General features: G+C 39.9%; 1 protein-coding gene across 1 annotated transcript in view; it reads left to right on the top strand.

Annotated features, from left to right (window-relative positions):
• Positions 1 to 12,074, top strand: part of ACTR3 (ARP3 actin related protein 3 homolog) — a 24,109-nt gene that overhangs the window by 7,311 nt on the left and 4,724 nt on the right. Inside the window, exons 5-9 of the mRNA XM_006018380.3 lie at positions 1,502 to 1,609; positions 5,503 to 5,646; positions 6,628 to 6,801; positions 8,024 to 8,116; positions 10,053 to 10,178. Of these exons, the coding sequence (XP_006018442.1) occupies positions 1,502 to 1,609; positions 5,503 to 5,646; positions 6,628 to 6,801; positions 8,024 to 8,116; positions 10,053 to 10,178 (645 nt within the window). The remainder of the gene's footprint in view (positions 1 to 1,501; positions 1,610 to 5,502; positions 5,647 to 6,627; positions 6,802 to 8,023; positions 8,117 to 10,052; positions 10,179 to 12,074) is intronic.

The following is a 12,074-nucleotide window of genomic DNA, read 5'->3' as shown; positions in this document are numbered from 1 at the left end:
CCCCCCCCCCCCCCCCCTGAAAACCAACCCCCTCACCATAAGTGGCAGTAATCGATACAAAATTGTTGTTTTCACTGATAGAGGCCATTGCTGCTTTTATGTGCTGTACCTGTGGGGTGGGATGAAAACAACATAGACCAGTGCCATTGGTATTTTTTTGCAATGTGCTGGTCCTGCTACTTGACTGTTGAGTTTGTTTCCATTTTCAGAGTCATCTTAAGCACACAAAACTTAGTAGAAATATTTGTAATTCATTCTAACGGCCTTCAGGAATAGTTCAGCCAAAGCTATTTTTCAAGCATGCAAAAAAAAAAAAAGACTTTCAGCATTCATAAAATTATCTGTTAAGGCACTTCTCATGGAAAATTTAGCTAATTTGAGCATTTAAGAGTTTTTTTCCTTTGAGATGTTGTTGCTAGGAGCAATGTACTTCATAGCTGTAGTCAGTTGCCCTCTTCACTCTCCAGAATAGTCTTAATTAAGAAATCAGCTTGTTTGGATTTGGTGAACATATTTTTAGGCCTTGCCAAATTCTTCTACCTTTGTGCAAAATAGAATATCCAAATAACAAATGTTTAGGTACTAATTTGCCACTAGAGAACATAGCTCAGATATTAATATGGGTAACATTCTCAGATTTTTCCACAATTTTACAGTTCTAGACATGTCACTTTTATCCATTCATGCTTCCTGGAAGGTGAGACTTATTTCTTAGATCTATGTAAGGTAGCTTGATATTCAAACCTGCGTTCACCATGCAGTAATGAATAATTCGTTCTTTCAGTGGCTCTTTGTATTTAGTTGTTTTACTCTAGGCGCATCCTGTTCTGAAATTTGAACGTTCCTAAAGGAACAAAAAAAAGCATGATGCATTTTTTTGTCTCTATCAAGTTTTATTTTTTTCTAGAATGTGAAACAAGCTTTAATCCTGACACTTAGCAAAGTCTTTGGTCCTTCAGGTTGGGTAACAGTTTGAAAAGCACTTCCTCCAATATGTGCAAAATCAGAAATGGCATCTGGCCCTTGATTTAAAAAGTTGCTTATCTGTAGAAAGAAACCAATTAAATGCTAGTAAATTTGAATGATTGTAGGTAGTGCCTTTGCAGTGAATCCTTGGTTCTTTTGTCACTACATGGTAACTTGTGCTATATATTGTTAAAACAAGGGTAATGAAATGTATGTATGACACACAGCATACTGTTCTCTTAATTTAACTTTTTTTCTGACAGTGGAATAATTTTAGTTTCATTCCACTCTTCATTAGTTTATATTATTGTTAAAATCAGAATTACTCATCTGTGTAAAGCTTTGTTTTAGTCACTTGAGATGTAGCTTCTGGTGCCTCTGAGTGTGTCTGTCATCCACCCCTAACCCTATTCCTGATCTTGAGAGAAGGGGGATGAAGGTTAATTCTAAGATTAATGACATTCCTCTGCAGCTGATGTTCTGCAGAGTGTGTTTAGTCTTATGGTATCTTAGGTTTTGCTTTCTTTTTTGCAAGGCTGTCCTTGCCTTAGCTGCATCTTGGACGTCAAGACAAGTAGGAGAACGGACGCTGACTGGCACGGTTATAGACAGTGGAGATGGTGTCACTCATGTTATTCCTGTAGTAAGTGCATTTCAAATATATGAAAATAACATAATGTAATGCTATACCAGTGCACTGTAACCTCACTGAAGGTGGCTGTGGGAGGCATCCACGTGAATAAATCCATGCCATTAAAACACATGATTAGAAATCATCAGGTTTTTCTCAAGTGACATGGGGAGATCACTTAGGGCTCTCTTCCATTAGGTGCTGAGAACTGCTCAGCGCTTTATTTCTGCAACAAAGCTAATGCCAGTTGAATGAATTTTAGTTTATAGTCTAGTAGATTCAGTCTCATCATTTATAAAATAGAATATGATGTTCTTCATCTGTTCTAAAAGGTAGGGCTTTTATCCAAATTATAATCCAAACTAAAATAATAATTTGTGTCACTTTAATAATGCACTCTCTTATAGCAAATAGGTACAGGTAGGAAAATTGATACTTGACTCAAAATTAGTAAGAAGATTGGTTAGTAGAGTGGCTTTTACCATATATTACTGTATGATATATGATTATATATCCTGATAGTTTTAAAACTGCTAAATTTAAGTATTTAAGCTTTGCTGTTTTTATTGAATGTCCAAGTGCTATGCCTTCACTGCAGAAATGCAAAGACATTTATCAGATTTCATGCTGAAAGTTTTATAACTGAAACACATCATGTGTTCTTGTCCTAAATGAGTGGATGTGTCATTTTTCACTTCTGTTTCTTTGAGGGGCAAATATGTATCTTGTATTTGAAGAACCACTTGGATACCTTTTTTAATGGTCTTACAAACTGAGGAACTATATAAAGATGAATTACTTTGGAGTTAATAATATCAATTGCTGATGATTCATTATATTTAAATGTATGGTTATGATCAAAACTATTTTATTTTTTAACTTTCTTACCTTGGTAAAATGTATTAAGCAAAAAATTATTAGGCTATTAAACAGGGATGACTTTGTCTGCTAAGGTTTATTGAGGCATTGAGACTTCAACCCTTGTAATGATAAATTAGGTGGTTTTTCTTATGTTTAGTGGGCTTTAAAAGGCTATTAAGAAAAGGATGAATTCTTCCTGATTTTTATTCCAACTAAAATACATGAATCAGTCATATGGGCAAAGGACAGATATTACACAAACTGGTGTGATTGGAAACCAGTTCAACTAAGTCAAGTGCACACAAACCACTTTCAAAATGGCCGAAACCAGTTTAAGATAAACCTGGATGAATGTAGTATCAGACTTAACTGATTTAGGTTAAATCAGTTTATTGTACTTTTTTCCCAGATCCCCTTCAGGTTCAAGTTTAACTCAGTCTCCCAGCATCACAGAATGCTTTATACCTCCCCTGCTCTAGCCCCGCCCTGCCCCACCCTGCCCCAGGTCACTGGGTCACTGCGTTTCCAGAATCAAAAGTGAATAACTGTTCACTTGCAGATCAGATCAGTCTATGCAGCTTAGGCTAACCTGAGCTAAGGGCTTTTTGACTGCCTTGTACTTAGCCATTATCAGTTGAATTAAACTCCTTTATAAATGCATCTTCTATTTATTTCCAACGTTTACAGCATGTTCATAGATTCATAGATGTTAGGGTCGAAAGGGACCTCAATAGATCATCGAGTCCGACCCCCTGCATAGGCAGGAAAGAGGGCTGGGTTCAGATGACCCCAGCTAGATGCCCATCTAACCTCCTCTTGAAGACCCCTAGGGTAGGGGAGCGCACCACCTCCCTTGGGAGCCCATTCCAGATTTTGGCCACTCTAACTGTTGAAATGTTAAACGTTGAAACACACTAATACCATTGTGCTAATGCAGTTTTGGTATTAAGTAGAAATAAGAATCCCCACAGTTAGGTTGGCATGCTTAATTTTATATTATTTGTGTGCAGTTTGCTAAGTTAGAAAGTTATGTTTCGTATGTTTGTCCAGATACAGTGAAATTTTAAAGTATTTATTTAACCTCCCTTTTTTATTTTTGTGGCTTAATGCACCATTAAAGACTTGTGAGTCAGTTTTGGCTAAATCATTTTAACTTAAAATATTTGAATTCGTTATTAAAGTTAGAGGTCTTGTAGAATCCAAAACAGTTTATGGCATTTTAAAAGATACTTAATACAAGAAATACTGTATGAAGCATAACAAGTGCGTGTTAGATTAGGAAACAATAGAAAGATTAAGTCTTTAATCTTCTGCATTCTGATCCTCTGCTCACCTGTAAATTGCACATGCATTATCAACATCAACAAACTTCTTAGGATCTGGGATAACTAAGCCAATACTTTCCCTCTCTCTTGCATAAGAAACTGACTCAAATACGGTAAAAGCTCTGTTATCCAGCATCCCCCGGGAATGGGGGATGCTGGTTAATCAAATATTCCGGTTAATCAAATGTGCATCGTCTGGGGCACTCCCCAGTGTCAGTGTGCTGGGGGACAGGGAGGGGACCCTGTGCAGGCTGCTTTGCCCTGGGCTGTGGCCTGAAGAAGTGGCAAGAGCTCTGTAGTATTTCCAGTTTCGCTTTTGCCGTGTCCCTCGGATGCCGGTTAATAAAGTTTTCCGGCTAATAAAGTGCCAGTTAACACAGCTTTTTCTGTACTTATCCTATATGGCAGTACAAGTTATCTGAATTCATTTGCTTGGTATTCTTGCAACTGATGAAGGCAGTGGGTTCTCTTGAGTCAGGGCTGTCCAACTTCTAAGAAGCTGGGGGCTGAACACCTTGTGGACCACATGTGCGGGGTCCAGGTACATATAATCTACACCAGGCAAGCCACAGTCTATCTTGGTCATATGTTGTAGAGTCCTAGTCTCATCCTCAGCTCCCTGGGGCAGGGACAGGCAGTAAAAGTTGGAAGAAGGTGGAGGCCAGAAACTTTGGCTGCTGTTGTAGATGGAGGGATGTGGAAGATGGAGCCAGGCAGGCTCCTTGGGGCTGCACCCTAACCCCTTGCCAGCTACATGTGGCCCACAGGCCACCAGCTGGACAGCCCTGCATTAAGGCAGTGTTCCCCAACCTTTTCCAGCCAAAGGCATACTTCCATTAATTAAGCTTGCTTAATAACTATTCTCCAACCATTTGGGTTGGTCTAATAAAAGATATCAAATTCACCCAAGGAACCTTGTCTGCCTACTTCCATTAATAACATTTTTCCACAGCACACCTGTTAAAGCATTCCCCATCCTCATACTATTGTAGCTCGTAGCCACGGCAAAATTTCGTATTAGATTACGCCTGTTCATTTCTGACAGCACAGTGGTTGGGAAACACTGCATTAAGGAATACTCTTGACCCTAACACTAGTATGAGCAGACACACAAGTACTTTTAGTAGTCAGATGACTGCTCTTTAGGACAGGAAGTGAAGTAAAAATTGAAAAACAATTGTCAACCAACTGTGATGTGCTAAAGTGAAATCTTGGTCACTGCAATATTACATCATTTTCCCTATCTTTAAAACTCATGGGTTTTGTCTGTGTGGATTGTCAGCTCTGTTATAGACATAAGAGTCTATATAACCTTTCTGAGTGCTGTTAAGGAATATTTAGTAGGATTGAGTGCCTCTCATATGATGGCACTTACTTTATCTGATTTAAGGAGCATATAAAAATACATATTAAGGAGTGGTGATTATTGTCACTTGAGTGCTGAGAAGAATGTACCTGTCTAGTTCTTTTTGCTTAAAACACTAGCAGACAATGCACTAAAAAGCAACCAGTCACAGGATACAGAGGCACAAGATAAGAAGTATGTGAGTGTAAAGGTGTGACTAATTGCTACAATTTAGATTTATTTAAAAGTCTAGTTATATAAACCCTCTTACAAGCACTATATTGTGCATAAAGACTTGCAGGATTTGGGTCTATATACTTTATGTTGATGAAGAAATTTCTCTCAATGTCTGTTCTTACCAATTTTACTTTAAGGCTGAAGGCTATGTTATTGGCAGCTGTATCAAACATATTCCAATAGCAGGACGAGATATAACATACTTCATTCAACAACTGCTGAGAGAGAGAGAAGTAGGAATTCCTCCTGAACAATCTTTGGAAACAGCTAAAGCAGTGAAGGTAAGATGAAAATTCATGGCTGGCAGTCATGTCACAAGGGACTGAATGCTTTTAAAAGCATAATTTTAAAATGTTCTGATCTAAGTGGGAAAGTTGATAAGGAATTAACATTTAAATTCTTGTAAAATACCCTGAATCTTTTTCTCCTCCTTCCCCCGCTCCTGCCCCTCCCCCCCCACAAAGGAAAATTTGCTTGTAACTATGTTTTTCTCTGAAGTAAATGTTGTAATGATTAATTGGAAACCTGCTGGTGGAAACTAAAATAAAATGACATAATTACTACTATTTATGCCTTCTGCAAATTATTTCCCTTTTTTCTATAGCACCAGTCTTTTATTATTGTAAAAAGTTGATCCATAAAGTACATTATTATATTCCATGTTTCTATGGCAATACTGCAGAACACTTTAGTATTCATTTCTTATTTAGAATTTTGGAGGAAAGTAGAAAGAAACTGGATTTAGTCCATTGAGAGATGCTGTGTTCACTTAATGATGCATAGAAATGGTAGTAACAAAGCTAGTTGCACGGCAGTATACAACAGGAAGGGATGGGTGGCTTGATCAAGTCCAGGCAATTGTTTAACAATTATGAAGTCCAGAAAAGGCCACAAGAATACCTACCCCACTGCCTTCCCACAAAGCAACCCAACGAAAATAAAACCTTTAAAAATTGCTATATGCCATGTGAGGACAGTACCAATGAGCTCTGCCAATATTTTGGGCTTCTGTAATGGCAGGGAATTTCTTAGGTGAAATTATCTAATAGTGTATAGTAAATGTCAGTTCACTTGTTTAGACTCCCTCTCCCCCAAAACCACCAGTTTCAGATTCTTCCTAGGAGTTCAAACCTTTACTTTTTGAGGAAGTTTACTTCTATGTTTATATGGATTCAGACTGCTGCACATTATTTTAAGTTTGTTGTTTTTTTTTCTGTTATGTTTGGGGAGACTTTTGCAAATGTACATATTTAATTTTTCAGGAGCGCTTTAGTTATGTCTGCCCTGATTTAGTAAAAGAATTTAACAAGTATGACACGGATGGTACAAAGTGGATTAAACAGTATACTGGAATAAATGCAATCTCAAAGAAAGAGTTCACCATTGATGTTGGCTATGAGAGATTCCTGGGACCGGAGATCTTCTTTCATCCCGAGGTAAATTGATGTAAATTAACAGCTTTCTTCAACATCTTGTTTTAAGAATAGACCAACAGTTCAGGGGCTAGTGTAATAATTACATTTAATTGCATAATGCATAATAATTGCATCTGAAACCTATTAAAAATGTGCCCATCTCAAATTACACTTTACTGTATTAAGGTATTTTGACTGTATTAAGGTATTTTGGTATTTATAGTATTTTGGTATTATATGAATCCAGTGAGTTTTCTTTCTTGGGGCTATGTAATCTTTAATTGTACATATGATGTCTTTTTAACTAAACACAGCACTCCACTAGGAACTTTTTAAAGGAAAGGAGTGACAGTATAGTAGTTTACTTTGTTGCCTTTTCCCAGTAGTCATTTTATCTTTTTTTATTCCTGTTTCTCCTCTCTCCGGGCAATTAATTCCAAGTGCTGCTGCTTGTTTAAAATTGCTTCCTCCCACTGTCATCTCTGGGCCATCAAGTCTTGCTTTCTGGGCCCATTTTTTGGAACGGGGTGGGTGTGGGGAAACAGATGAGAATGAATCTAGCTACTCAGTTTTCTTCCCTTTTCTTTTTTGTTTTCATGACCACTCCCTCATCTTGAATTAAGCTACTGGTTTCAGTGCTCATCTTCTGAGAAGGGTGGGTGGCCTTTGAACTGTTACAGTGAACAAAAGATATGGAATAAAACTTGACAGAAGGAAAATAAGTTGATTAGATTTTATTTTTTCATACACTCTGCTGAATTGCCATAAAAATAAATACATTCTTGTTTCTAATACTTCTCAGTGGTTGCACATGTAGCATAATAGCTTCTCTCCCTTCACCTCCCCCGCCCTCCTCTTTTCCTCTATTCTTGATAAACTAGTTGCTCACTGAAGTAGGGGGAACAGCCCACAGCATCCTGCTGTTATTTCTCCCTGATTAACACTGCTTTTACAATAAAGACTTTGGAATTAATCTTGAATTAGTCATGGCCCATTTGTAAAGTTTCTGTGGCATGCTGCTTGCAATGCCTGTGATGGCATTTATTGTAGCTTTCTTCTTTCAAACTTCCTCCTTCATTTCTTGCTTTCTTAGGATACCCTGAGTAACTTGCCCACAATAGGTCAAGAAGAAGTTTTGTTTGTAGAAAGTCAGAAGTATTTCAAATTGCAACATTTCTATGGATGTTGAATTATAAAATTTTGTGAAAAAAACACCTAATGTGTTTCTATCCAAAATTTTTAGTTTGCTAATCCTGACTTCACACAACCCATCTCAGATGTAGTAGATGAAGTTATTCAGAATTGTCCCATTGATGTTAGACGTCCTCTGTATAAGGTCAGTAACCAGTAAACTTTTAAAAATAGTTGTGTTTCTCAGAAAGGTCCAATCTAGAGGTGCACTGATATATCAGTTGCATATTGGATCAGCACCAATAAAAGCCGGTTTTACATTGTCGGCTTTTTTTGGCTGTTGTAGCTGATAATGTTCTTTGATAAATATAATTAATTATGCCCTCTGGCTGGGGCCCCCAGACACCTAGGTTCCTTCTTTCCTGTGGGACCGGGATCCCTGGGTTCCCATGGGAAACAGTGGGTTTCCTGTTGCAAGTGGGGGCAGCATTCTAGCTTGCAAGGGGTCCTGCTTGGTGCTGCTGGGAGTGGGATGCAGGGGGTGCTGTATGTACATGCGTGGCCACACACACGTGCATAGCCAGGAATACAGCTGGGCAGCATGGAGAGCAGCTCGCTGCAGGTTAGTCTATGCATGGAAAGGGGTGGGGGTGGGGGCAGATTGAGGTCTCCATGGTGAGGGAGGGAGTGGGGCGGGGGCTGGGAGTACTGCCCAGCCTGGGCAGTGCATGGGACCCGGGGCTTTGGCAGGGAGTGAGATGGAGCCACTGGTGGCTTGTCTCAGGGGGTGTGGGAGATTGGTGGGGGGGCTTCCTGCCATGGGGCACACCCCTGGGTGAGGCATGGGGGGCATGTGCACCCCCCAGATTTGTGTATGGGGCAAATGTGGATTGCTCACTGTGGGCTCAGGGCTCTCTGCTCTGCTGCTTTTCCTTTGGGAATCCTGTACCAGCTGCATGCCCCCTGCCTGCTCAGCAGCAATGGGGACAGCAAGTTGTGCCCCCTTCTGTTGGGTGGGCAGGGGGTGTGTGGTCAGCATTGGGCTCTCTGGGCAAAGGCAGCAGAGTGGAGAGCCTTGAGCCCACAGTGATTAGCCTGCATCTGCCTTTGCTCTGCTTGTTCTGTCCTGCTTAAAAGCATCCCCATTTTTAAAAATGGTGGCGGTGCCACTTGAACTGAAGTTCATTAGATGCATGTGATGCAGGAGGATGCCAAAAAAAAAAAAAGGTTTATTTATGCCAGTGCATTTTAAAGTACTGACATTTATGAACCTTTATTTATTTTTTTTTGGCATGCTCCAGCAGCCTCCAGCGTGGCATGTAACCAAATCGATTATCGGATTGGTATCGGCCAATATGGATGGTTAATGATCGCCATTGATATCAGCCAAGAAAATCTTTTGTCAGTGCACCCCTAGTCCAATCCCTATGGTTCCTGTGTTTGATATAGATGTGTAGTTGTTTGGTTTTATATTGAAATTGATATTGTAAATTCAGCAATATGTTTCCATTAAAATTGAATAATTCACTGCCTGTTTCACTATAAATGGCTCCATCTTGCAAAAGTACCATATTTTCTTGAATACAAATGCACTTTTTCCCTGGCAACAAGCTGCCGGAAATCAGTGTGCAGTATGTTTGAATGTGTAGATGGATTGAAGTGTTTGGGGTTCTAGTTCCATGTTTACAAAGAGGTAAAACTGGAGAAAAGAGATGAAGAGTAGATGATAATCTGAAGAGAATTTCTTAAACTCTTAAGCAATTGACCTTGTTTCATTGCGACAGCCCCTGTTGAGTGTTTGTTGCACTTCAACTTGTAAAAATGTTGGTATTTTAAAACTTTTATTATTTAATTCATTTCTGTTAAATTGTTAAACATAGGCTGAAGAACCATATCCAGAACAGACTAAATGTTGAGGGCCTGAATTTCTAGGGGAGATGAGTAATTTCAAATGCCCCTCTTGATACTTTTACCTATTTAAAGGACCTGATAATCAGAAGTGCTGGTATGTTGGGCTATTACCTTGTAAACAGAAGTCACCTGTATAATCATCTTAAGCCTAGTTTCCAAGGCTGTTGACTAATTTCTCACTAAAATTTCTTATTTCTAACTACTTATTTCTGTATGCATATTCAACACAGAATATTGTCCTCTCTGGAGGCTCAACCATGTTCAGGGACTTTGGTCGCCGTTTACAACGAGACTTGAAAAGAACTGTTGATGCCAGGCTGAAACTCAGCGAGGAGCTCAGTGGTGGCAGACTGAAGGTTAGTTCTCTTTGCTGAGGGTTCAACACGTGCACTTAACGTATGCCTCTCATTTGCCTTGTAGTCGAAAATCTGCAACTGAAATATAACAAGCAGCGTTACTGCCTTGGCACTTTGTCACTGTGAACTGAAGTACTTTTTATTATGAATATCCTCCAGGGTAATTTAACAAAGATCCATATACTGTAAGGATTTGAGACTATGCTATGAAGTAAGCACACAATCCATGTACTGAAGGCAGGTGATGAATGCTTTTTCCTGTGCTTCCACAGCTTAAACCCAGACCCCCAAACCCAACTGCTTCCATGATTGTTAAAAGTCTTCTCTAAATATAAGGATAAGAAGGTTTACTTTTGATAGTGAGAGGACACTTGGAAAACTTTCAGTGTTTAAAAAAATTTCCGTGTCTATCACTTGATTGCTGATCCAGCCTTTGCTTCTTTTTTCAGATAGTGAAACTCAGAAAAAAAAAAATTTAAGTCCTTTTATTTCAGTAAATTTTTAGGGTTTCTTTCCCAACTATTATTAGGATCCAATTTGAAGATAGTATTTAAGGGTGTGTGGCATTTAGTTAAAATAGTGTTTGCAGTTTTTCTTTTTAAACTGAACTACGGTGATTTCATAGGATTTAATATCATTTGAGTTCTTTTAGCTGATTTACTGTCCTTTAAACTCTAAATATCTCTAGCATGTTTTAATGGGATCTCACATAAGCAATTTACAAAGTTTCAAAATTACGTTCTGTGGGCGCCCACATGCTAACACGGAGGCTGCTTTGGCATACTGGAATTCCAGCACGTCAGAGCAGACTCGGTTAATCGAATTTGCTGGAGAAGTTGCTGTGCTCCAGCCGCCTCCTGCATCTTGTATCAGCCTCCCCATGCTTAAAAATGGGGGTGGGGGCACTTGAACTAAAGCTTTAGTTCAGGTGCTCCCACTGTCATTTTTAAAGTACAGGGATGCTGATATAGGAGATGCGGCAGCGCTTTAATTAGAGCAGCTCTCGGAGTCACTCCTCGTTAAAGTGCTGCCCCACCCCCCAGCCCTGGAGTATCCCTGGTTTTGTGCCCTATTATCCCATGGTTTTGAATGATGTAGTTGAACTTGATCAAGACTGGTTGTCAGAAAAATACCAGATTCCCTCAGCTGCCCCTCTCACATTGCATACTTGTGTGACATAGGTTGTGGCTTGCATGTACCTCTGGTCAGGTAGGAAGAATGTCTGAATCGTAAGGAAAGTTTCAGCTGGAAAGTAATGGGGACACGACTGATTCAGAGGGCTTAGCAAATGGACATGGTAACCCGTGGGTAGGCAATTATTTCGGCTGGTGGGCCACTAAATGAGTTTTGGAGAGCTGTCGAGGGCTGTGCACACAACATCTTTCAGAACATAATTCTAGCAAATTATAGATAAAATACAAAGTGAATATTAAAAAGCAGACATCTACTATAATGTATTTTAACTTTATTTAAAAAAAAAATTTATTCCTGATTTTTGTTTTTTGAGTAGTGTGTACAATTTGCATAATGGCTCAAAATAAAATCTTACTCTTGTATATTGTGTGGGGGGGGGGAGGGGGCAGTGCATGCAGGGTGCTGGGAAGGGGTTTGTGTTGGGGGCTGCCTGTGTGCTAGGTCCTGGGAGCTGGGCGAGGGTGGGGGGAAGGAAGAGGTGGGAGCACCGGGGGTGCATGCAGCAATGCGGTGTGGTGCAGGTGCAGGCTGCCACCCCCCATCTCTGGCTTGTGGCTGCCTCTGCAGCACTCCACATAGGGCTGAGCCTTGCCCAAGGCAGCCCACACTGCACTCCCACCCTCACTGGCCCTGTGCCTGCCAACAGCCCCACCCTGGCCGCAGCCCTGGCCAGCATGCACAGCTTCCCGGCAGGACCGACTT

The sequence above is a fragment of the Alligator sinensis genome, unplaced genomic scaffold (genome assembly GCF_000455745.1).
Source record: "Alligator sinensis unplaced genomic scaffold, ASM45574v1 scaffold277_1, whole genome shotgun sequence".
Taxonomy (NCBI): Eukaryota; Metazoa; Chordata; order Crocodylia; family Alligatoridae; genus Alligator; species Alligator sinensis.
This window is presented reverse-complemented; position numbering and strand designations above follow the sequence as displayed.